Here is a 26,900-nt window from a genome sequence, read left to right as displayed (position 1 = left end):
ATATCCCCACCAACAGCACCCAACTATTTCTGTTTCTCCACTTCCTTGCCAATACCTGTTCTTTCCCCTCTTTTTTAAAAATGATTTTAACGGATGTGAAGTGGTACTTTATTGTGGTTTTGTTTCGCTTTCATTTCTTCAATGATAGTGATGTCAAGCATTTTTTCATGTGCTTATTGGCTATTTGTATGTCTTCTGAGAAAGTGAAAGTGAAGTCGTGTCCGACTCTTTGCGACCCCATGGACTGCAGCCTGCCAGGCTCCTCTGTCCATGGGATTTTCCAGGCAACAATACTGGAGTGGGCTGCCATTTCCTTCTCCAGGGGATCTTCCCAACCCAGGGATCGAACCTGGGTCTCCCACATTGTAGGCAGATGCTTTTACCATCTGAGCCACCAGGGAAGAAAAGTTTATTGAAGCCCTGTGCCCATTTTGATTGTATTTTTTTCTCACTGCTATTGAATTTCAAGCATACTCTCAGTATCTTAGATATTAATTCCTTATCAGATATATTATTTGTTGATAGTGTGCTCTGATCTACACAGCTTTTTCATATTGATGAAATGCAGATTGCCTATTTTTTCTTTTATTGCCTATGCTTTTCGCATCATGTTCAAAAGGCACTGCTGAATCCAATGCAATAAAGCTTTTTCTTTAATGGTTTTATAGTTTTAGCTCTGACATTTGTGGCCTTGATCCATTTGGGGTTAACTTTTGTATAAGGTATAAAGTAATGGTCTGACTTCATTTTTTACGTGCTAATATCCAGTCTTCCCAACACCACTTGTTGAAAAGATTATCCTTTCCCCATTGAAAGATCTTAGCACCTTTGTTAAAAATCATTTGATCATATCTGTGAGGGTTTATTTTTGAACTTTCTTCTCTTCCATTGTTTGTCTTTCTGCCACTGCCACACTGTTTTGATTACTGTAGCTTTGTGTTGAAGTTGGGAAGTGAGTCTTCCATTATTTTTTCTTCTTTTTCAAGATTGTTTTGGCTCTTTTAGGCCTACTGAGATTCCATATGAATTTTAGAATGTGTTTTATTCTATTTCTGCAAAAAACTTCATTGAGATTTTGTTAAGGATTACCTTGAGGCTTGTCAGTTTAGTCTTTTTAAATGAGCTTTTGGTTTCATTGATTTTCTCTATTGACTTTCTGATTTAGCTTACTGATTTTTCTTCAGATTTGTATTACTTCTCTTCTGCTTACTTTGGATTTAATTTGCTCTTCTTTTTCTAGTTCCCTTAATTGGAAGATTATTGATTTTAGATCATTTTTCTTGCTAATATATGCATTCAGTGCTATAGATTTTCCTCTGAGTGATGCATCCCACAGATTTCTTTTTTAAATTATATTTTCATTCTCATTTAGTTCAAAATATTCTTAATTTTTGCTTTAGGTTTCTTATTTGACTTATGTATTACTTAGAAGTATGTTGTTTGATCTCCAAATATAATCCGTTGTAGTCTGAGCAATACATGGTTTCTTGTGTGTGTGTGTGTGTGTGTGTGTGAAGGTGTTTTATGGCCCAGAGTGTGATCTGTCTTAATGAATTATCCATGTGAGTTTGGGAAGAATGTGTATCCTACTGTTGTTAAAGTAATATGTAGATATCAGTTATATCCAGTTTGATTTATTATTGAGTTCAACTACATTCTTATGATTTTCTGCTTCCTGGATCTGTCCATTTCTGATACAGGAGTATGACACTTTTTTGATTCTACATTGATCTTTGTATTTCTTCTTTACTGTACTGCATTGTCTTGCTTTGTAGCTTAAGTCTTGGAATCATTTAGTGTGAGCCCTTCATCTTTATTCTTGAAAATTATTTTAACTCTTCAGTTTCTGTTTTTCCACAAACATTTTAGGATCAAGTTACTAGTATCTATAGAAAATTCTGCTGGGATATTGATTGAGATAGTACTGACTTTAAAAGCTTCTCAGATGGCTCAGTGGTAAAGAATCCACCAGACAATGCAGGAGACACAGGTTCAATCCCTGGATCGGGAAGATTCCCTGGAAGAGGAAATGGCAACCCACTCCAGTATTCTTGCCTGGAAAATCCCATGGACAGAGGAGACTGACAGGCTGCAGTCCATGAGATTGTAAAGAGTCGGACATGCCTGAGCAACTGAGCACACACACATAACCAATTAACAATGTTGTGATAGTTTCAGGTGTACAGCAAAGGGACTCAGTCATACATATACGTGTATCCATTCTTCCCCTAACTCCTCTCCATTCAGGCGGTCACATAACATTGAGCAGAGTTCCATATGCTATACTGTAGGCCCTTATTGGTTATCCATTTCAAATATAGCAGTATGTACATGTCCATCCCAAACTCCCTAAGTTTCCCTTCCTCCCAGCAACCATAAGTTCATTCTCTAAGTCTGTGAGTCTCTTTCTGTTTCCCACATAAAATTTTAAAATCATGGAATTCTTAAGTGAAAGATAAAATAAGAACTGCTTCTAGGTACTTTAAGTGACATTTGTGTATATATCATATATACAATGTGATATATATATATATATGCACACACACACGTATATATATATATCATACATGTGAAAATGTGTGTGTGAAGTTCTCAGAAGTTAGATAGGTTGGAAGATAAGCCATCTAGTTTCCCTGCTCATACATGTACACAACTTAAAGAATGCTAAAACAAATATACACGTGTTTCCAGACTACTTTTTTTTTTTTAACCTGTCTTGTATGCTTTAGTTAATAGATCATATTTTCTCTCATTATATATTATCTATGTGGTTTTCTGACTTTGAAACTAAGCTCTGTTGGCTTAAATATACTGTTTTATTGAACATTATTCATTTAGTTTGAATATTTTTGATCCTACTAAATCAAAATACTTAGATTACCATGAAAAGACAGCTGTAGCAGGAAGTTTGTAGAAGTATTGGCTAATGTATTGTTTATTTTCGTTTTTATTGTTACTTATTCTTAGTGAAGCTATGGTCTACCAACCTGGATAACTCAGTGGCAAGCATTGAGGCGAAGGCTAATGTGTGCTGTGTTAAATTCAGTCCTTCTTCTAGATACCATTTGGCTTTCGGCTGTGCAGGTAAGAAATGAAAGATTTGTCTTCTTTTGGTGTCAGTTTTCATGACTAACTTTATTTATTTATTTTTTTAATTTGATTTTATTTTTAAACTTTACAATATTGTATTAGTTTTGCCTTTCTTTGTAGGTTTAAACTTTGTTTTCATTATTGCACTCTAAATTAGAAGTATGTAGTATACCATTTTTACTCATTAATTGCTGTGCTTTAATTTTAGCATTGCATCTCCCATGTTTAATACATAAAGATGTGTTTGTTGATTATTTTTGTTCCTCTAAGTCTTTGCATACCTGGATTTATGCTTGTTTACAAATTTAGGTCATAATGATGCTTAAAATATTGTATAGACACAGGAAACCTTTTGTTTTTAAATGAAAGGAAACCTACTATAAAACCTTGAACAGTTATTGAGTGCCTACTGTGTACAAAGCACCCATCTAGGGACAGTGAATAAGATAGATTAAATCTTATATTGTGGAGTACATGCTAACATAGTAAGTACTAAAAAAAAGTCATACCAAAGAATTTTTTGTTAAAAGTATTTTTCTTAACTAGGATGACCAAATGTCTGCGTTTGCCTGGGGAAGTCCTAGTTTATATTTGTCTTACCATTATAATAACTGTTAGGCCCTTCTTTCATTCTCAAAACTGTTCTGGGTTGAATGGTTAATTATGTGATCACTCTACTCTTAATTCCTTTGTCTTCTTATCTGATTTCCTACCTTGAGTGTTTACTGAAACAGTGAACACTTGTATTTTTTTTTTTTTTTTAAATTTGGAAAATCTGTGTATTTTCTTAGATAATAGGGTGCTAAGATTGAGCAAATAAGAATACAGAAACATCCAGTTAAGTTTAATTTCAGATTAAACAGCAAATACTTTTTAGTAAAACTATATCCCATGCAATATTGGAACATGCTGATCTAAAAATGTTACTATTTACATGAAATTCAAATTTAACTAGGCATCTTGTAGTTTTGTTTGGCAGCTCTATTAATAAATCATGTTAGCATTTTGTGATAAATTGATAAACTCCAATTTATCAATACTATTGAGGAATTGGTGAGATTCTGTGAACACTTGTATTTTAACTTTTGCTTTGCTAAATCTCCTTGATTCTTGATTCATTTTTTTTTTTTATTGATAATCTCGGTTAAAAAAATAAACATAATCTAGCACAATATCACGGAGAAGGCAATGGCACCCCACTCCAGTACTCTTGCCTGGAAAATCCCATGGACGGAGGAGCCTGGTAGGCTGCAGTCCATGGAGTCGCTACAGTCGGACACGACTGAGAGACTTTACTTTCACTTTTCACTTTCATGCATCGGAGAAGGAAATGGAAACCCACTCCAGTGTTCTTGCCTGGAGAATCCCAAGGACGGGGAAGCCTGGTGGGCTGCCGTCTGTGGGGTCACACAGAGTCGGACACGACTGAAGCAACTTAGCAGCAGCACAATATCATGAACACAGTAATTACTTTTTTAAAAGGTAAATTTAAATCTTAATTTGTCATTACATCTTTTCCTTATTCCAACTTACTGTGTATTTCACTTGGATACTAACATACTTTCATAGTTAAATTCCAGGAGAACATGTATATGTGGGTAGAATTCCTTTTCATTAGCAGATACCTTTTCCCCCCAGTATGCTGCTCTTTTCCATTGGGAACTAGTATTCTCTATTTAAATCCTTCTTTTTCACTGACTAGAAATGTTACTTTGGGCAAGTTGATTAAATTCTCTCCCCAAGTTCCTTATCCTTAAAATAGAGATACATCTTTTGGGACTCTTATGAGGATTATGAAAGGAAGATGCTATTTGTAAAGCTCTTAGAATATGATGCTCAATAATTGCTAAGGTATTTTCATTAATTAATACTTATCAGTCATTTAGATAAAGTAGTTTTTTGAGTTTTTTAATGTTATAAACACACTATTAGTCATCATTTTTAATAGAAAAATGATGATCATATTTATAATCAATATAAAATATGTACAAATGCCAGACATGAACATCTTTAAAATTTCTCCTTCCTGGAAAGGATCTACTTTAAAAATGCCTCAACTGTCTGGCAGGCAGTTTTGTCCTCACTGTGTTAAATTATCATGGATTTCTTAGTTAATTTTTACATTTCCATGTAAGCTTTAAGATTTATATTTTTCCAGTTCTAGAAAAATTCTTCTGGTATTCTCATCTGAATTACCCTATATTTATTAGTTAATTTTGGAACCAGTGGTATTAAGATAGTTCATCTTACTATAGTTACATGGGATATCTTTTTGTTTGTTTGGATTATTTTCTATCTTTCAAAGAGATTTTTAGTTTTAGTTTTTTTTGCTTAGGTTTTAGGTCTTTCTGGTTAATTTTTTTCTGTTTCTATAATTTTGTTGTTATTTTTTTCCATTCCTTTAACTACTGTTTGCTGAGAGTAAAAAACAAAAAACTGTTGATATTTGAATATTTGTATTATATCTAGGCATTGTTCTTATTAAATCTGGTAACTTTTTATTACCAGATAGCCTTTGGGCTATCTGTTTATATTTGGTAGTAGCCAAAAATGATGATTGTATTTTTTTCTTTTGTAATGATTTTTTACATTCTCTTTTGTTAAAAGGCATGTTATATGATACAATTATAGGTACTTTTCCCATGTATTTCCTTTAGTTGAATCAGCTTTAGTGGTTTTCTGTTCATGATATCCCCTTTTGAAGAATAGTTTTGTGGGTTTTTAAAAGTTTTTTGGCCTTGCTACATGCCTTGCAGGATCTTACTTCCCTGAGCAGGAATTGAACCCAGGCCTTTGACAGTAGAAGTGCAGAGTCCTAACCATTGGACTGCCAGGGAATTCCCTGAAGAATAGCATTCATTAAATTCAAATCATTTATTTAACTGTTTCTTAGTTAAGAGCAAATTCAGTATATTATCAGGTGCCTTTTCAGCATCATGTTATATAATCATATGGTTTAATTTGTTGAGATATGCTTATACATTTTCTGATACCTTATTTGTGTTTCTAGAGTAAACCTAAAATTTAGGTTTAGCATTAATGTGGAATTCTTTTGATAAATTGCTAGACTTTTTGGCTTATATTTTTAATACCTGTAAACATAAATTGGTCTATAATCCTCTGTCTCCTTTTTAACCATTTTTAACATCTGTATTTTATAACTTTCAGTATGTAAGTCTTGAACTTCTTTTGTTAAATTTACTCCTAAATGTTTTACTACTGAATGGCATTGTTGTCTTAATTTTATTTTTGGATTGTTTGTTGCGAGGCTTCAGAAATACAATCAGTTTTTTGCATATTGATTTTGCATCCTGTAATCTTGGTACTCATGTTTTGTTTTGTTTTTTCATAGTTTTAAGGTGAATTTCTTGAGATTTTCTATATTTAGGATTGTATCATCTGTGAATAAGAATAATTTTAATTCTTCTTTTACTATGTTAATGCTTTTTTGCTTTATTGTATGAATTAAAAGCTCTTATATAATACTGAATGAAACTGGCAGAAAGGATTTCTTTATCTTGGGGGAAAGTATTCATTCACAATGAAGTGTGATGTTAGCTGTGAGTTTTTGTAGATACCCTTTATCAGGTTAAGTTTCCTTCTATTCCTAGTTGTGAAAAGTATGTATTATTATATTATTAGATATTGTCTAAGGTTTTTCTACCTATATTGAGATGATCTTGTGATTTATGTTATTTATTATAATAATATGAGGTGGGGGGGGTGTTGTTTTTTATGTTATTTATTATAATAATATGAAGTGGGGGAGTTGTTGTTTTAATGTTAAAGCAACTTTCCATTCCTGGGAAAAATCCGTCTTGATCACATTGTGAAATTCTTTTTACTTGTTGCTGGATTTAGTTTGCTAAAGTACTATTGGCCTCATAGAATGACTTGGAAATTGTTTCCTCATTTGCTTACTGAATGAGTTTGTTAAGGATTATTATTATTTCTTCTTTAAATACTTGGCAGAGTGTATCAGTGAAACCCTCTGGACTTGGACTTTTCTTTGTGGAAAAATTTTATATTACCTAGTTCAGTTTCTTTACTTTTTATAAGTCTATTCAGATTGTCTATTTCTTCTTGAAGTTCTTTTTGGTAGTCATTGCCTTTCTAGGAACTTGTAAATTTAATTTTTCTAATTAGTGGGCGTAAAGTTGTTCATAACATTCTCTTGTGATCTAATTCCTTTAAATTTCCTCTTCCTTTAGTGTTCTGTAGTTTCAGTTGTAATATTCCTTCTTTCATTCTTGATTGGTCATTTCTGTCTTCTGTCTTTTTTCTTCTTCGTTGTTCTAGCTAAATATTTGTTACCTTCTTCAAAGTGCATGTATGTGTGTGTGTTTATGTTGGGTTGTGTGTGGTGGGTGGTGCTTCAGGGGCCAGAACACCACACATTCCCACTGTTTTTAATGTTCTTATGCAAATTTGATTATTAGAAGAGTTGGAGATATGCAAACTGAACCTTCTAGAATGACTCTTAACTCACTCTCAGTATACGTAAGCTAGGAGAACTGTTCTTTCTTTCTTGGCCATTGGAACTGTTGTGATCAACGTTTGTTGAGATCGAGAATGTGATGCCATGGCTGTAACCAAAGGATCAAAAATTCACTGTAATTGCCACAGAGCCGCAGACTCTGTAGCAGACACTGTAATTGCCACAGTATTGCATCTGTTCCAGAGAACATCCACATCTTTACAGTGATGCTTGCAACAGATATTTCCAACGCAGAATGACCACAGAATTCCAACCTTTCAAATCATACATAAGTGCATCCCATTGTGAAATCTGATTCACATCTAGAAGCATAGCTACATGAGAATCTGGGCAATATAGTTTTTACTTTCCATCTTCCATTGGCTGTAAATTCTATAAGGTGCTGGGAACGGATACTAAATGTCATCTGCCCCATCCTTCATAATGCTGAATAGTTGATGTGAGTTAAGGACTTACTTTTCCTGGCTTTGAAATAGGGGTTAGAATCAATGCCTTTAATCATAGTAAAAAAAAAACAAAAACAAACTATTACTGGAAGACAGTGACTGATACTGAATCATCTTCATTTAGAATTGAAATATTTCTTAGAATGCAGGCTATTACCTAGATGTTTCTCCTTAAACTATAAAACATCAGCCTCTCTTCAGCTGTACCATTTATTTTGCCCCTGAGAGACTTAGAGAATCATTATCATGAGGTTGCTTATTAAATATCATTTGTGATGATGAATTCGACGTTGGGAACGGGCTGTACATTTTTAAACATTGCTTTTGAAGTTATGATAATACATAATTAGTATGTGAACTCCCCACCAATTACAGATTGACTCCTGGTTGAAAGGGCACTGTGGATCCTACTTGGGTAATGATGCCTAATGCTAATTCTAAGCTTTTTAGATCTTATATTTCCATTTGATAACGAGTTCATCTCTCTCTTTGTGCTCATCATTTTGCTCTTTCACCTTTTAACATAATATAAAAAGATGGCTTTTGGGGGGCATTGATTGGTTGGTTAGTTTTTTTTTTCTTTTTTTTTTTTACTAGAACTTAGAGCATGAAAAATTTCTTAAGGTGGACTAAATGTTTGCAAGTACTTCTTTTAAAATATTGAATTCTAGGTCATGGTCCCCTTGAAAAAAGTAGACTACAGAGTTTTAAACTATATTTTTTGTATTAAATATTGAGAAAAAGGCTTTAGATTTTATTTTAAACCATTTAAAATCTGTTTTTAAGCCCTGAGATTTTCTGAAGCATTTGCCAGAGGAGAGAACACAATTTTTGACATAAGGGTAAAGGCATTTATTAGTTGTCTTTTTACTAGATTACTACATGGTGTTTTCTTATTGAGTAGAAAAAGGAAAACTATTTTTCCTCCGGTTCATCCTCTCTAAAGCCAGTTTGAGAGAGCACTGTTACCCTAAAGTAAATAGAACTCTTAACACTCTGTGGTTTTAATAGAATGGTAGACCTGCTTGCTTACTACTAACTTGAAGCATTTTGCAAATTTTAAAGCTGTAATTATGATAACAGGTAGGAAATTTGGGTACTCCTGAGTAATACTCTTTAAAGTTGTGTCGTCCCCTACCCCAAGAAATTACTGGTATTAATGTAAGTCAAAGGTAAAATTCATATTATTCTGATTCAAGAGTGATATTTATACTCATAAACATATTCACTGGGAAAGAGTAATGTTTCTAGAACAAATAGCAATTCTGAAATATTCTAGTTAAACTGTGTTTTCAACAGACTTTTCAGTTTTGGTTGCTGTAAACAATGTTACTGTCAGCAAACTAAACACTTCATACATATAAACATGCACCATTTGTTTCCCCATTTTCAGTATTTTCTAATTTTTGTGATTTGGACAAAATAACAAAAAGGTTATTTTTTCTTTTGAAGACTAAGAGTCTGTGTTTTATTTTATATAGTGGTTGCCAGTGGGAATGTCTTTTCCTTCACATTTAAATAAATTAAGTGTCTGAATATTTACTTAATCTTAATTAGCATCACAGCATTCATAAACATGTGTTTCAGTTATTTATACTATGTCAAGGACATTTTGTTTTCAAGTTTCTAAGTAATTTCTGTGAATGCAAATGGAAGTAGCATGCATTAACACCAATATTCAAGAACAAACTGTTATTTTGTCATAAAATCTACCTTTGATAGTCTAGAATTTAAGAGCAACTTTGAGGCACCTAGTAAATCTTTCACCTATTTATATCTGTCTTGCCTTCCAGCCTGTAAGTGGCATTTAGCTAGGTTTTTATTAAAAATACACTTCACAAGAAATTTTATATTCACATTAAATGCAGAAATATTTTAAAGTCAGGCATTTATTATTCAGCTGTTACTAATATAATGCACATGATCATTCATTTTTTGAAACTAATTGAGCAATCACTGCAAACACTGAGAAGTATGAAATGTTTGGTGGATAAATTTGGCTGCAGCAAAATTAAAAACTTCTATTTACCAAATAATACCTAAAACATAATTTCTTTAAAAGTTATTAATTGGGAGAAGATATTTAGAACACATATAAGTGATAAAATCTTCATGTCTATATTACATGAAAAACTCTTCAAATAAATAAGGAAATAATAAATATATCCTACAGCTTTACTTCTCAAAGCATAAACATTAGCATCACCTAGGAGCTTGTAAGAAATGCAAATTCTAACACCCTGACCTACACCTACTGAATCAGTTTCCAGAGGTAGACACAGGAAACAGCTATTTTAACAGGCTCCCCATATAATTTTTATTCACATTGAAGTTTGAGAAACCTCACCCCAGGGAAACATGTATTTAATTAATGTACATAGTTGTATTGTTTGCATATTCACATTGTAGAACATTTTCAGCACTGAAAATGAAGGAACTGCATCTCCATGAAATGATGCGGATGAATAATGAGCATAAATGTTGAATGAAAGAGTGTCAGAAAAACACACTGCAGTTCTATTTATGAGCATGCAAAACAGACTGCACTGTTTAGGAATATGTACATTGACCATAGGAAATGTGAGCAGACCATTAAAAAAGGGAGTTCAATTCAGTCGCTCAGTCATGTCCGACTCTTTGCAACCCCATGGACTGCAGCACTCCAGGCTTCCCTGTCCATTACCAACTCCCAGAGCTTACTCAAACTCATGTGCATTGAATTGGTGAGGCCATTCCAACCACCGCATCCTCTGTTATCCCCTTTTCCTCCTTCCTTCAATTTTCCCCAGCATCAGGGTCTTTTCAGATGAGTCAGTTCTTCACATCAGGTGACCAAAGTATTGGAGTTTCAACTTCAGCATCAGTACTTCCAATGAATATTAAGGACTGACTTTCTTTAGGATGGACTAGTTGGATCTCCTTGCAGTCCAAGGGACTCTCAAGAGTCTTCTCCAACAACACAATTCAAAAGCATCAGTTCTTCAGCACTCAGCTTTCTTTACAGTTCAATTCTCACATCCATCCATGACTACTGGAAAAACCATAGCTTTGACTAGATGGACTTTTGTTGGCAAAGTAATGTCTCTGCTTTTTAATATGCTGTCTAGGTCTGTCATAGCTTTTCTTCCAAGGAGCAAGGGTCTTTTAATTTCATGGCTGCAGTCACCATCTGCAGTGATTTTGGAGCCCCCCAAAATGAAGTTTCTGTTTCCATTATTTCCCCATCTGTGAAGTGATGGGACCAGATGCCATGATCGTAGTTTCCTGAATCTTGAGTGTTAAGCCAACTTTTTCACTCTTCTCTTTCACTTTCATTAAGAGGCTCTTTAATTCAGCCATAAGGGTGGTATCATCTGTATATCTGATGTTATTGATATTTCTCCCAGCAGTCTTGATTCCAGCTTGTGCCTCATCCAACCTGGCATATCGCATGATGTACTCTGCATACAAGTTAAATAAGCAGGGTGACAATATACAGCCTTGACATACTCCTTTCCCGATTTGGAACCTGTCTGTTGTTCCATGTCCGGTTCTGTCTGTTGCTTCTTGACCGGCATACAGATTTCTCAGGAGGCAGGTAAGGTGGTCTGGTATTCCCATCTCTTGAACAATTTTCCATAGTTTGTTGTAATCCACACAGTCAAAGGCTTTGGCATAGTCCATAAAGCAGAAGTAGATGTTTTTCTGAAACTCTCTTGCTTTTTCAATGATCCAGCAGATGTTGGCAATTTGATCTCTGATTCCTCTGCCTTTTCTAAACCCAGCTTGAACATCTCTAACTTCACAGTTCAGGTACTGTTGAAGCCTGGCTTGGAGAATTTTGAGCATTACTTTGCTAGCATGTGAGATGAGTGCAATTGTGCAATAGTTTGAACATTCTTTTGCATTGCCATTCTTTGGGGTTGGAATGAAAACTGACCGTTTCCAGTCCTGTGGCCACTGCTGAGTTTTCCAAATTTGTTGGCATATTGAGTGCAGCACTTTCACAGCATCATATTTCGGGATTTGAAATAGCTCACCTGGAATTCCATCAGCTCCACTAGCTTTGTGGGCTTCCTAAAGCCCACTTGACTTCACATTCTGAGATATCTGGCTCTAGGTGAGTGATCACAGCATCGTGGTTATCTGGGTCATGAAGATCTTTTTTGTATAGTTCTTCTGTGTATTTTTACCACCTCTTAATATCTTCTGCTTCTGTTAGGTCCATACCATTTCTGTCATTAATTGTGCCCATCTTTGCATGAAACGTTCCTTTAGTATCTAATTTTCTTGAAGAGATCTCTAGTCTTTCCCATTCTATCGTTTTCCTCTATTTCTTTGCACTGATCACTGAGAAAGGCTTTCTTATCTCTCCTTGCTATTCTTTGGAACTCTGCATTCAACTACATGTATCTTTCCTTTTCTCCTTTGCCTTTAGCTTCTCCTCTTTTCTCAGCTATTTGTAAGGCCTCGTCAGACAACTATTTTCCCTTTTTACAGTTCTTTTTCTTGGGGATTGTCTTAATCACTGCCTCTTGTACAATGTCATGAACCTCCATCCATAGTTCTTCAGGCACTCTATTAGATCTAATCCCTTGAATCTATTTGTCACTTCCACTGTATAATCCTAAGGGATTTGATTTAGTCATACCTGAATGGTCTAGTGGTTTTCCCTACTTTCTTCAATTTCAGTCTGAATTTGACAATAAGGAGTTCATGATCTGAGCCACAGTCAGCTCCCAGTCTTGTTTTTGCTAGCTGTATAGATCTTCTCCACCTTTGGCTGCAAAGAATATAATCAGTCTGATTTCAGATTGACCATCTGGTGATGTCCACGTGTAGAGTCTTCTTTTGTGTTATTGGAAGAGGATGTTTGCTGTCATGACCAGTGCGTTCTCTTGGTAAAACTCTGTTAGCCTTTGACCTGCTTCGTTTTGTACTTCAAGGCCAAATTTACCTGTTACTGTCTTGACTAGAAAGACCTGGTTCAATCCCTGGGTCCGAAAAATCTCCTGGAGAAGGGAATGGCAGCCCACTCCAGTATTCTTACCTGGAGAATCCCATGGATAGAGGAGCCTTGCAGACTATAGTCCATGGAGTCACAAGAGTCGGACATGACTTAGTGACTAAACCGCCATCAAAGACATGATCATTTATGTTTAAGGGAATTGTTAGAATAAGCTTAATGCAAGAATGGGGCTTCCCAGGTGGCTCAATGGTAAACAATCTGTCTGCCAAGAAGGAGACACAGGTTTCATCCCTGAGTTGGGTAGATCCCCTGGAGAAGGAAGTAGCAACTCACTTCAATAATCTTGCCTGGGAAATCCCATGTACAAAGAAGCCTGGTGGGCTACAGTTCATGGCGTTGCAAAGGGTCAGACACAACTTAGTGACTAAACAGCAACAATTCCAGATTAAATATGAGTATCATTGTTTATTCAAATATTCACTCAATAAGAAAGATTTTTACTTCCTGTTATTTGTGATTTACTTAATGGGTTCCAGAAAGTGTGTTTTCCTGAAGTTGTTGTTTGTTTGTTTTTTTTAAGTTATTTCTGAATAGGGCTTACTGTTGCAGATTATTGTAAATCTGTCAAATGAAATACTTTAAATATTTTTGAAATACTTACATTAAAAGTTGAAATCATTTTTCTGAACTTGAACATTTATTTGGTGTTTTTACATTTTGTTTGTAAGGTTAGTTTTTTTAGATATACTAAATACAGTAGAGTAATGAATCATGTAATTTACATATTATTTCTTTAGTGGGAAAATTTGGATAAGTATTGGAGAAGAGGCTATATTACAAAAGACTGCTCTAGACAATAAAATTTAGCTAGTAGTATCTTAGTTCCAGATATCATTAGACAGAGACCATGGTTAACATATTATCTTAAAGGACATAATTGAATTACATAAAATGTGATTGTTCTTTTTTCCCCCTAGAGATCTTAGTTTGAAACATATATAGGTTGCCATGTCAGTATTACAAGCCATGAGCTCCAAAGTTTCACTAAGCTAGCTTTCTTTCTGTTTAGTGATTATTATTTCATCTTTTTGTGACCATTCAACATATGAATGTGTAGTGCTTGTACCTCTTAATATTTCAAGTGTTATTTCTTCCTCTAGTGGTTCTGAATTACTCTTAAGCTGTATAAACTGTGTTTTAAACTCTACGAATTTTACATTAAAAGCAGAGCCAATTAAATTGGCCTGTTTAAATATTAAGCTATTGTTAATGCTGAAAGATTTGTTTCAGATTTTAATATTTATATTAAATTGCATTATTGGTCTTAGCTCTTTACTCCTCTGTGTACTTATGTGCTTTGATATGAAACAGTTTTTTCCCACTGTCAGAACCAACCCCACCCTGACCTTGAACTTGTCCATGAGACTTGCTTTGGCTCCAGTTATGTTAGATATAAAATTGACAGAAAGTTTGAAATGCACTTTCCCAGTTGGGCTTGCTTACTTTTGCCCCTTTGCCATCACCAGGAAGAGAACATGATCAACCAGCTGCTGGTCCCAGTGAGAGGAGGAAAGCCACTTGGAGTGGCGCTGATTTGCCCCAGCCAAATCATTCAACCTTCAGCCTCATAAAGAAGTGCTACTGAAATTAGCCAACACTAAGCTGTCTCTCAGATCTGTGAAAATAAATGATGGCTCTAAGCTATTAAATTTTAGAATAGTTTGTTATACCACAATTTTGTGGTAATGACTAATTAATGCTCTGTTCTTAGAAATTTTATGATACTGAGTGAATAAAGGCTACATAATTATCAAGGCTCTAATCATCTTCTGTTTATGAAAGAATTGTTAATTATTGAGTGTCAATGTACGTTAGCTAATTATATTACCTTCACTGGCTTCCCCTTGTGTGAAATCACAGGGGAAATTTTACATAAAAATACTCTACTACCTTTGTGTGTATGCTTTATAATCTTCACATGTGAAAATGCATACTTAAATACATGACATGTAATCTGAAGCAAAGGTCTCCAAACTGAAGTAAGAAAACCCTGATGGAACACTGGAGGTATTCAGGGTTTATGTAGAAGGCATTCAGAATTTATGTAGATCCTCAAAGTTCATATATAAGTTGGTATGCCTGGCAGTGAAGCCTAAGATACCATGCCAGTGCCTCCTTGTCTTCTTCAGCTTCTATAATAGCTTTTTTCTGTTTTACAGAAGAAAGGCATACTCATTATTATGAGTCTTAAGATGATACATTTTGCCAGGTTGTAAAAACCTCAGGATTACCTAACAAAGAACTCTTTTTTCCTAAATGTTACTGAGTAACTTGCTGTCATCCTTTGTCTTAAAAATATTTCTGTTAAGAGTGAAACATTGTGTTAGAAAAAGTATATTTTGTACTTTGTTTTAGTTCTTTTACTTTAGATATTTCTTGAAACAGTGAAAGTGTGTGAAATTTATTTTTTTCTTTAAAGGACTTCTTTCTTCAGTTTTGTCAAAAAGTGTATACATTGTTCCTTATTTTCAAGTTCCATGGGAGCAAATCAAAGTAGCCATTAGCACTAAGTATTGATGTAGATCTTCTTACTTCAGTTGGATAATAAACAGATACAATTAATACTGGTCAGTGGTCCATTATCTGCAATTTGAAAATCTTGGAAGTTCTGAATACCAAAAATTCATTTCATTTGATGGCATGATTAGATATCTGCTTATCTTTATATATCCCACTTCGTGTAATTGTTCACAAGTTTTCCAGTAGAAACATGAATGTATTTGGTTACAGAGTGCAGACACAACCCTTATTTGGAGTGTTTCATATTTCCTTTCAAAAAGTGAAAAGTTTAGAATTATGAAGCTTATCTGTCCCAAGTGCTTGGGATAAGGTATTGTATTTCTGCACATTGGTTTGATGTTGTTAAAACCATTTTATTACTTTGCAAAAATTGTGATTTGTAAAATACTCTCAATTACTAGGTAACAAGGTAGATGATTGTAGTTCCTCGTGTTAAATAAAAAATTAAGGCACAGTCCAATCAAGATGTCAAATCATTAAAAATATTTTTAACAATAGGTGACTGTGATTTGGGGCACAGACATGGGATTTAAAAAATTGAATGACATTACTATGACATTTTCCATCTTTTATGACTGTATCTGTATAAATTTATAAATGAAACTATAGGAATAAAATTAATACCAACAATAAAAATGGAATTCTAAGAGTAGGTAAACTCATTTGTAGTTACCAAGACAAAAAGCAGAGGGAGAGGCTGTGCTACAACCGTCTTACGAAGACATGTATTTCTAATAAAATATTGTGTGCTGTGTGCTTAGTTACTCAGTCGTGTGCAATTCTTTTGTGAACCCATGGACTGTAGCCCACGAGGCTCCTCAGTCCGTGGAATTTTCCAGGCAAGAAAACTGGAGCAGGTTGCCATTTCCCACTCCTGGGGATCTTTCCAAACCAGGGACCCAACCCACATGTCTTGTGTCGCCTGCATTAGCAGGTTTCTTACCACTGTGCCACCTGGGAAGCCCTGATAAAATACTACTTTTGTTTAATAATTATCAAAATTTATTGTTTTTTATCAATTGTTTACTGATAACTTTAATCGTAACTCAAGTGGAAAAAATGTCTTACAATTAGAGCATTTTGGTCACAGAAAATTAATGTTTGTATTGTGTACATTTTTCTTTTTCAAAGGAGAGAATGCTAAGTAAGACAGTCTAAAAAGACAGTATAAAATCGACTGGATACATTTTATTTTGCAAAGGAAATGAAACAAAATTCAAAGAAAAGATTACACAAAGTTTTCCATTATTAAATAATAATTTATGTGTATTTTTAATGGGTGATGTTCAACATCAAACTATTGTGATGTTTAGATTTCATTAGATATACTTAATTCATATTTTAAAATGTTATTATTTAAATATGTTGTAGACGGCAGCTCTTGAAAGTTTATGATGAAAAATTTTAGACTTTGATTTTAAAATTTATGAGGCTATAGTTTTCAGTATTCATTTAGGAAACATAGAAGTCTACTTGGTTAGTTAATTTGGGGACAGATATAGGTAGATAGTTGTAGTCAGCAAAGAATCAATGAGTAGCTATTACTCATAGCTATTACCTGTCAAAAAACAGGTGCTAAATGCTTTAAAATTGTTAGATTGAAAAGTGAAATGGAAGTCACTCAGTTGTGTCCAACTCTTTGTGACCCCATGCACTGTAGCCCGCCAGGCTCCTCACTCCATGGAATTCTCCTGGCAAGAATCTTCCCAACCCAGGGATCAAACCCAGGTCTCCTGCATTGCAGGCAGATTCTTTCCACTCTGAACCACCAGTGAATCTAACTTTGGTTAGTCTTTAAATGAGTTATCACACAACGTTAAATGAAAAGAACATTTGTAGTTATTAAGAAATATGTATTTTTATGATATAAATGAAGAAGTTTTAGTAAGATGTGGGTTTTTTCATAAGTTCACACATGAGTGTGAAAAGAACACTGCCATTATAGAACTGTCTGTGGTTGTAGTTCAGAATCAGAGAAAATTTTTTCTTGCCTATAGATGTGTTGCCTCTTGCTTGTTCATGTTCTCTAGTGCTCTCTCTCAGCTGCCCTTCCTTCTCTTCCTTCCTTTTCTCTCCCTCTCTTTTGTTTCCTTCTCTCCTTCCTCTGTCTTCTTCCCCTCCATCTTTCCCTTTTCCGTTCTGCCCTTCTTCCCTGATCTTTCACTCTTGTGATTCTCCTTTCCTCTCTCCTCCCTTACCAGCCTCCGTTTCTTCTATCAGTGCCCTTCTTCTTCTCCCCTGCGTCCTGTTCCTCTTCCTTCTCCTGTTTTCCTCTAGTCTTATGTGTTATGCCCCCTTTACCAGTGGCTCTCAAGCCCGTGCTTGAGTCTCTTACATATACATTTCCTGATTTCCTTTCATTGCCACCAGTTCATTCTTCAATTCTTGTTATCTCTTTGTTTTACAGTTCTTCTGCCATGCCAGAAAAATTGAGTAAATGCCTTTTTCAGACTACTAATCAAGCAGAAATCTGAGATTTTGCTGACAAAATAATAAATTATTTGTCTTCTATCAGCTTAGAATTGACTTCCCTATGTTTATTCCTTTTATGAGTCATTTTGTCAGACTTTATTTCTAACTGGGTATATAGTGATACTTATGTCACAGAGACAACTGATTGTGAGACCAGGATTGCCAATATATTAAATTATATTAATTTTTTATTAAATATATTAAATTGTTCTACATATTAAAATTTTCTAGCCAAGATACTTATAGATGCTACTGCAAAGTGAATAAGGAAAGACTGAGCTGTTACTCTGGTAGGCTGGTGTGAATGAGAAGAAACACTACACCAGGCCAGGTCAGTGTAGTTTTCTTACAAGTGTGCAAGAATGTGTGCTCTATAGATGTGATGAGGAAATGTTGTCAAAACATAGCACTTTGGCTTAGTTTATAGAAAGCTACCGAAAAAAATGTTACCTTCATCTTAAAAGCAAAAAACACTTTATGAGAAACAAAATTATAACTTTTCCTGATCCCCTCAGAGAGCTGAGGTCACAAGGCAGGGGAACACTTATTTTTAAAATAACTTTGTATTTGTTACCATCTATAAAATAAAAAATTAAAGTAAAATAAAAAATAATCCTAAAATTCAGGAAATCACAGAAAGGTAGACAAGTAAGTAAGTTATATAATATGTTGTAAAAAAAATAGTAATAAAATAGTGTTTTTAAAAATCTGAAATGTATCAGTCTTTTTTAAAAAGCTGAAGCATTATTTACGTCTGGGCCCTATTATAGACCTACTGAATTGGACTCTTAAGAGAGGAGACCAAGCATTTGCATTTCAGAATTGCTCCTCAGATTGTTTTCATGTGTACCCCTCTGACTTCTCCTGGGACAGGAATAACTATTCTTGCTAAAAGTATTTACTGGTTACTGAATTGGTGAAACAAGAATATGGAAATGCAGATAAAGGCTAAATAATGAAGATATTTTATATGTCATAGAAATCTTTGTTTGATGAACTTCATTGCATTAAAGTATTGTCTTTGTTTTAATATCGTTTAGCAAAACATAAGGACCAAATCTGTCTAGTAAAATAGAAAAGCCAAATTGTTTTTTCTTATGAACTAGTATTTTTAATGAACTATTATTATTGAGATATTATGATTCATTATGACTCTTTAAAAACAGCATCAGTTCAGTTGCTCAGTCGTGTCCAACTCTTTGCGACCCCATGAATCGCAGCACGCCAGGCCTCCCTGTCCATCACCAACTCCTGGAGTTCACTCAAACTCACATCCATTGAGTTGGTGATGCCATCTAGCCATCTCATCCTCTGTCGTCCCCTTCTCCTCCTGCCCCCAACCCCTCCCAGCATCAGGGTCTTTTCCAATGAGTCAACTCTTTGCATAAGGTGGCCAAAGTACTGGAGTTTCAGCTTCAGCATCATTCCTTCCAAAGAAATCCTAGGGCTGATCTCCTTCAGAATGGACTGGTTGGATCTCCTTGCAGTCCAAGGGACTCTCAAGAGTCTTCTCCAACACCACAGTTCAAAAGCATCAATTCTTCGGCACTCAGCCTTCTTCACAGTCCATCTCTCACATCCATACATGACCACAGGAAAAACCATAGCCTTGACTAGACGGACTTTTGTTGGCAAATGTCTCTGCTTTTGAATATGCTATCTAGGTTGGTCATAACTTTCCTTCCAAGGAGTAAGTGTCTTTTAATTTCATGGCTGCAGTCACCATCTGCAATGATTTTGGAGCCCAAAAACATAAAGTCTGACACTGTTTCCACTGTTTCCCCATCTATTTCCCATGAAGTGATGGGACCGGATGCCATGATCTTCGTTTTCTGAATGTTGAGCTTTAAGCCAACTTTTTCACTCTCCACTTTCACTTTCATCAAGAGACTTCTTAGTTCCTCTTCACTTTCTGCCATAAGGGTGGTGCCATCTGCATATCTGCGGTTATTGATATTTCTCCTGGCAAATCTTGATTCCAGCTTGTGCTTCTTCCAGCCCAGCGTGTGATAGACTAGATAAACCGAAAATCCTCTGTCAGTGAACATTTATATTTTAGCTAAACACTACTTTAGGTAAAATATATAAAATACTCTTTTAGATACATAGCTTACAGAGTATTGAAATAGTGAAGGGTCACAAACAAAGCAGAATATAAAAACCAGAGAATTAGACATGTGAGCTGAAGTTCTGTTCCCTGCTGGTGATGGGAAGTTGCTGGCCTCAGTAATCCAGGGCTCTGGATGTTGAAGAGTTAGTAGGGAGGGAACAGATGGTGTGGACCTGGGAACTGTGTACCTAGAGTGTTGTAATTGCTTATTTGCAAGGTGACAGTTCTGGAAACTTCATCTTAGCCTGGGCTCTGAGTGGTGTAGAGGATTTGACTCTGAGAATTCTAACCACTGCCTTCATGGTATGGGATGCTTCTTCTTCCTACCCCATCACAGAGAAATAAACAAAAGAAGAGAATTATATCAAGAATTGAATAAAATGTAAGGAATGAAATCCTGTGAGCAAAGAGATTCATATATGTGGGTAAATCTTAGCTAGTATTGAGTCTATAAAACAACAATAATAGAAAAATAAGACTGCTGCTAAGTTGCTTCAGTCGTGACCCCATAGACGGCAGCCCATCAGGCCCCCCCGTCCCTGGGATTCTCCAGGCAACAACACTGGAGCGGGTTGCCATTTCCTTCTCCAGTGCATGAAAGTGAAAAGGGAAAGTGAAGTCGCTCAGTCGTGTCCGACTCTTCGCAACCCCATGGACTGCAGCCCACCAGGCTCCTCCGTCCATGGGATTTTCCAGGCAAGAGTACTGGAGTGGGGTGCCATTGCCTTCTCCGAAGTTAACATCTATTGTTGTTGTTGTTGTTTAGTCACTAAGTTATGTCCAACTCTTTGCAACCCCATGGACTGTAGCCTGCCAGGCTCCTCTGTCCATGGGATTTCCCAGGCAAGAGTACTGGAGTGGGGTGCCATTTTTGGGGATTTTTTAAAGGTGGAAGTAAAAATTTGGACAATTAAAATGTAACCTAGGTTTTGGAGGAGTATTCATGAAATGGAAACAATGTAAGGTTTTTATATAGTCTGTATAACTATTAATTAACTTTGTCCTTAAAGTCATGCCTGCATTCTCAAATTTTAAATCATTAAAGAATAGAAGTAGAAACTCTACTTTCAAACCTACAATAAGAGAGAAAACTCAGTTTGTAATGGCAACCCACTCCAGTATTCTTGCCTGGAGAATCCCAAGGACAGAGGAGCCTAGTGGGCTGCCGTCTATGGGGTCGCACAGAGTCGGACACAACTGAAGCGACTTAGCAGCAGCAGCTACAAGGCAGGAAATGAAGAACCACAGAAAACGCCAGGATAAAAAAAGTAAAAAACTAAATAATGATGAGAGTTAATCCAAACATTTGACTAATCTGATCACAGTAAATTTAAACAGATTGAATTTACCATTTGAAAAACCAAATCCCCTGATTGGGTTATTTTACTAAAAATTTAAAAATGATCAGCTAAATGCTGTATGTATAAGAACCCTGTCTAAGCTTTTTTGGTTCTTTCCTACTATCACTAATTTAGACAACTATTTTCTAGATATTTGAAATAAATCAGTAGATTTATTTACAATCTTTACTTGTCCATATGGTTTATTTTTACTTTGGCTTTATTGCCTTTCTAGTAATGAAAATAGTTTAAAGTATCCCCAGTGTTTATTAGTTATTACTTAAGCATTGTTTACATTGATTCCTTAAAGCAAAAGTGTTTGAAAAGAGATTGAAGTAAAGCAGATCAGTGAAGATGGAAGCAAATTCATTCTCAAAGAATAAACACATATTTTTGCAGGTGTTTATTTGCCTGTGTGTAAACTTAGCAATCTAGGAAATAGATTACTACTCCATTTTATTTCTCTTGTGGCAATGCTGATTTTGTATTTCTAAAGCCATTAAGATTTGCAGAGCATTGCCTCTGAATTTATATTTATGATTGAATAATTTTATAAAAGTTTAATGTAAAAAAAGTCACCTACTAAGTTGAAGAGGAAAACAGATCCTTGAATTTCCCTGGTGATTAACACACAGTTTATTGCACAGGAACTGATTCCAAAGCAGGTAAACTGTGAAACCAGGAAATTTTGCTAGCATTTTGTGCTTATTTAGTATTTTATAAGCCACTGAATATTCTAGATTGTGTGTTGTGCCATATTACAGTAGTATGATAATAAAACTATATATTCCACAAGTAATTTGTTGTGTATACTTTCAAGTGAATTCAAATACCAGAAACAAATTTTAAAACTTTTCTATATTTGATACAAATTTGTTTGTTTTCAATGATAAAACTTAACAGTGTTATCATTGTTTAGCCGCTAATATCTATGCATAGAACATGTACTAGGTCCTATTACTGAGTATGAAAATTTAAACACTATTTTCCCTATTTCCAGTCTGAGAAACACTTTTAAGGGAAAGAGTTTAAGGAAAACACATTTCTCCCACCAGAGGTAATTAAAACCAACAAGTCATGTTGTTGTTGTTATTCAGTTGCTTGGTCCTGTCTGACTTTGCAGCCCCATGGACTCCAGGGTGCTGGGGTCCTGCCCTACACTATCTCCTGGGGTTTGCTCAGACTCACATCCATTGATTCAGTGATGCCATCCAACCATCTCTTCCTCTGTCATCCCCTTCTCCTCCTACCCTCGATCTTTCCCAGCATTGGGGTCTTTTCCAGTGAGTCAGCTCTTCACATCAGGTGGCCAAAATATTAGAGCTTCAGCTTCAGTACCAGTCCTTCCAATTAATATTTAGGGTTGATTTCCTTTAAGATTAACTGGTTTGATCTCCTTGCAGTCTAAGGGTCTCTCAAGAGTCTTCTCCAGCACCACAGTTAGAAAACATCAGTTCTTTGGTGCTCAGCCTTCTTTATGGTCTAACTGTCACATCCATATCTGACTACCGGAAAAACCATAGCTTTGACTATGTGGACCTCTGTTGGCAAAGTGATGTCTCTACTTTTTAATATACTGTCTAGTTTTGTCATAGCTTTCCTTCCAACGAGCAAGTGCCTTTTAGTTTCATGGCTGCAGTCATCATTCACAGTGAAGCCATAGTTCCCCCAGGTCCCCTCCCATCCAGGCTGCCACATAACATTGAGCAGAGTTCCCTGTGCTATTCAGTAGGTCCTTGTTACTCATTTTCAATATAGCAGTGTATCCATGTCCATCCCAAACTCCCTAACTATCCCATCTCCGCGTTATTCCCCCCAGCAATCATAAGTCTCTAAGTCTGTGAGTCTGTTTTATAAGTAAGTTCGCTGTGAAAGTGCTGCACTCAATATGCCAGCAAATTTGGAAAACTCAGCAGTGGCCACAGGACTGGAAAAGGGCAGTTTTCATTCCAATGCCAAAGAAAGGCAATGCCAAAGAATGCTCAAACTACCGCACAATTGCACTCATCTCACACGCTAGTAAAGTAACGCTCAAAATTCTCCAAGCCAGGCTTCAGCAATATTGAACCGTGAACTTCTGATGTTCAAGCTGGTTTTAGAAAAGGCAGAGGAACCAGAGATCAAGTTTCCAACATTCACTGGATCATGGAAAAAGCAAGAGAGTTCCAGAAAAGCATCTATTTCTGCTTTCTTGACTATGCCAAAGCTTTTGACTGTGTGGATCACAATAAACTGTGGAAAATTCTGAAAGAAATGGGAATACCAGACCACCTGACCTGCCTCTTGAGAACTTTGTATGCAGGTCAGGAAGCAACCGTTAGAACTGGACATGGAACAACAGACTGGTTCCAAATAGGAAAAGGAGTTCGTCAAGACTGTATATTGTCACCCTGTTTATTTAACTTACATGCAGAGTACCTCATGAGAAATGCTGGACTGGAAGAAACACAAGCTGGAATCAAGATTGCCGGGAGAAATATCAATAACCTCAGATATGCAGATGACACCACCCTTATGGCAGAAAGTGAAGAGGAACTAAAAAGCCTCTTGATGAAAGTGAAAGTGGAGAGTGAAAAAGTTGGCTTAAAGCTCAACATTCAGAAAACGAAGATCATGGCATCCAGTCCCATCACTTCATGGGAAATAGATGGGGAAACAGTGGAAACAGTGTTAGACTTTTATTTTTCTGGGCTCCAAAATCACTACAGATGGTGACTGCAACCATGAAATTAAAAGACGCTTACTCCTTGGAAGGAAAGCTATGACCAACCTAGATAGCATATTAAAAAGCAGAGACATTACTTTGCCAACAAAGCTTCGTCTAGTCAAGGCTATGGTTTTTCCTGTGGTCATGTATGGATATGAGAGTTGGACTGTGAAGAAGGCTGAACGCCGAAGAATTGATGCTTTTGAACTGTGGTGTTGGAGAAGACTCTTGAGAGTCCCTTGGACTGCAAGGAGATCCAAGCAGTCCATTCTGAAGGAGATCAGCCCTGGGATTTCTTTGGAAGGAATGATGCTAAAGCTGGAACTCCAGTACTTTGGCCACCTCATGCAAAGAGTTGACTCATTGGAAAAGACTCTGATGGTGGGAGGGATTGGGGGCAGGAGGAGAAGGGGACGACAGAGGATGAGATGGCTGGATGGCGTCACTGACTCGATGGACGTGAGTCTGGGTGAACTCCGGGAGTTGGTGATGGACAGAGAGGCCTGGTGTGCTGCGATTCATGGGGTCGCAAAGAGTCGGACATGACTGAGTGACTGATCTGATCTGATCTGATCATTTGTATCATTTCTTTTTAGATTCCACATATAAAGGATGTCATAGAATTCTTCTCCTTCTCTGACTGGACCTCACTCAGTATGACAGTCTCTAGGTCCATCCATATTGCTGAATTGGCATTATTTCATTCTTTTTAATGGCTTGAGGAATATTCCATTGTGTATTTGTACCACATCTTCTTTATCCATTTCTCTGAAATGTCTAGTTTTTGAGAAAAAAGTTTATGATATATACCAAGAAGCAGGAAAAATTCAATCGATAAAAACTATCCCATATGTTGCTGCTGCTGCTGCTGCTGCTAAGTCACTTCAGTCGTGTCCGACTCTGTGCGACCCCCATAGACGGCAGCCCACCAGGCTCCTCTGTCCCTGGGATTCTCCAAGCAAGAACACTGGAGTGGGTTGCCATTTCCTTCTCCAATGCGTGAAAGTGAAGTCGCTCAGTCATGTCTGACTCTTAGGGACCCCATGGACTGCAGCCTACCAAGCTCCTCCGTCCATGGGATTTTCCAGGCAAGAGTACTGGAGTGGGTTGCCGTTGCCTTCTCCATTCCATATGTTGGGCTTACTAGATAGAGACTAGTCAGCTTTTATAGATAATATTCAATGAATTAAACCATAATTAAGGAGTTAAGGGGAAATATGACAAATATATCTTTTCAAATAGTATTAAAAATAGAAATAAAAATCAAATCAGAACTCTGTAGTTGAAAAGTGTAGTAACTGAAAAGAAGAAATAACTGGAGGGACTCATGAGCAAATTTGAGCTGGCAAAAGAATCAGTGAACTCAAAAGGCAGATCAATAGTGATTATTCAGTCTAAGTAACAGGGAGAAAAAAGAATGAAGAGAAAAATGAATGAAGCGTCGGAAACCTGTGAGACACTATCGGACATACCAGTACATACAGTGCAGACTCACAGAGGGTAAGGTGAGAGAGAAGAGCCAGGAAAAATTTGAGGAAAGAATAGCCTAGATCTTTCCCAATTGTTTAATAAACATCACTTTACACATCCAGGAAGCTCAACGAACTCAAATTAAAATAAACTCAAAATGGAAAAGACCAGGAACTACCAAAACAATTTTGAGAAGGAATAAGGTTTGAGGACTTTTTCTTCCCTATTTCAGAATTATAAAGCTCTATTTATTAAGACATTGTTGTACTAGCAGAAGATTAGATATGCATGGATCAATTGATTAAGAATTAAGAATCCAGAAACAAATCCTTATTTATAGTCCATTCATTTTCAGTAAAGGTGCCAAGCAATTCATTGGGGAAAAAGTAGTCTGTCTCAAATGATACTGGGACAACTGGATTCATATCCATCCACATGCAAAAATATTTACTAAGGCCTTTACTTCACACCATACACAGAAATTAACTTAAAATTGATCACAGACTTAAATGTAAGAACCAAAACAATAAAACTTAGGGAAAAAAAATAGAAAAATCTTTAAGAACTTGGGTTAGTCAGTTTTTATATTTACAATACCGAGTGTTCTATAAAAAAAGTTAAAATGAACCTTATAAAGTTAAAAACTTATCAAAGTACAAAAGCTTCTGTACTTATCTGAAAAGATAAGCAACAGAATGGTTGAAAATATTTGCAAAACGCATTTCCGATGTGTATACAAGAGTTTCAAAGAACTCAATAATGGGATTGGAACTGTCATGTGTTGGTGGGAGTGTGAAATGATATCCTGCAGTTTGTCAGTTTCTCAGAGTTAAACACAAGATTGTAACATGATACAGAGTTTGCACTTTTCAGGTATTTGCATAAGACCTAAATAAATGTCTATACAAAGATTTGAATGTGAGTGTTTAATAGCAACATTATTCACAATAATCAAAAAATTGAAACAAATATCCATAAACTGGTGAGTGGGTGGACAAGATGTGGTATATCCACACAGTGGATACTATTTAGCAACAGAAAAGAATGAACTGCTAACACAGTTAAACCTGTGGATGGACTGTAGAAACATTAGGTAAAGAAGCCATCCATACATAAAAGTTACATATAGTATGATTCCATTTGTATAAAAGTTTTCAGAAAAAGGCAAATTTATAGAGGTAAAATATAGCAGTTGCCTAGGGTAGTGGGTGGTAAATATGCGTGAGGGGTCTTATTGGA

At 35.8% G+C, this 26,900-nt stretch overlaps 1 protein-coding gene across 5 annotated transcripts in view; it reads left to right on the top strand.

Annotated features, from left to right (window-relative positions):
• The window catches only part of COP1 (COP1 E3 ubiquitin ligase), a 224,457-nt gene that overhangs the window by 146,156 nt on the left and 51,401 nt on the right, over positions 1–26,900 (top strand). For 4 of the 5 annotated variants that reach the window (XM_005217087.5, XM_005217088.5, XM_059875396.1 and 1 more), the window contains 1 exon segment: positions 2,968–3,084. In XM_005217087.5, the coding sequence (XP_005217144.2) occupies positions 2,968–3,084 (117 nt within the window). 5 annotated transcript variants of the gene reach the window in all.

The sequence above is a fragment of the Bos taurus genome, chromosome 16 (assembly GCF_002263795.3).
Source record: "Bos taurus isolate L1 Dominette 01449 registration number 42190680 breed Hereford chromosome 16, ARS-UCD2.0, whole genome shotgun sequence".
Taxonomy (NCBI): Eukaryota; Metazoa; Chordata; class Mammalia; order Artiodactyla; family Bovidae; genus Bos; species Bos taurus.
Note: the sequence above shows the minus strand (reverse complement) of the source record. Positions and strands in the feature narration are given on the sequence as shown.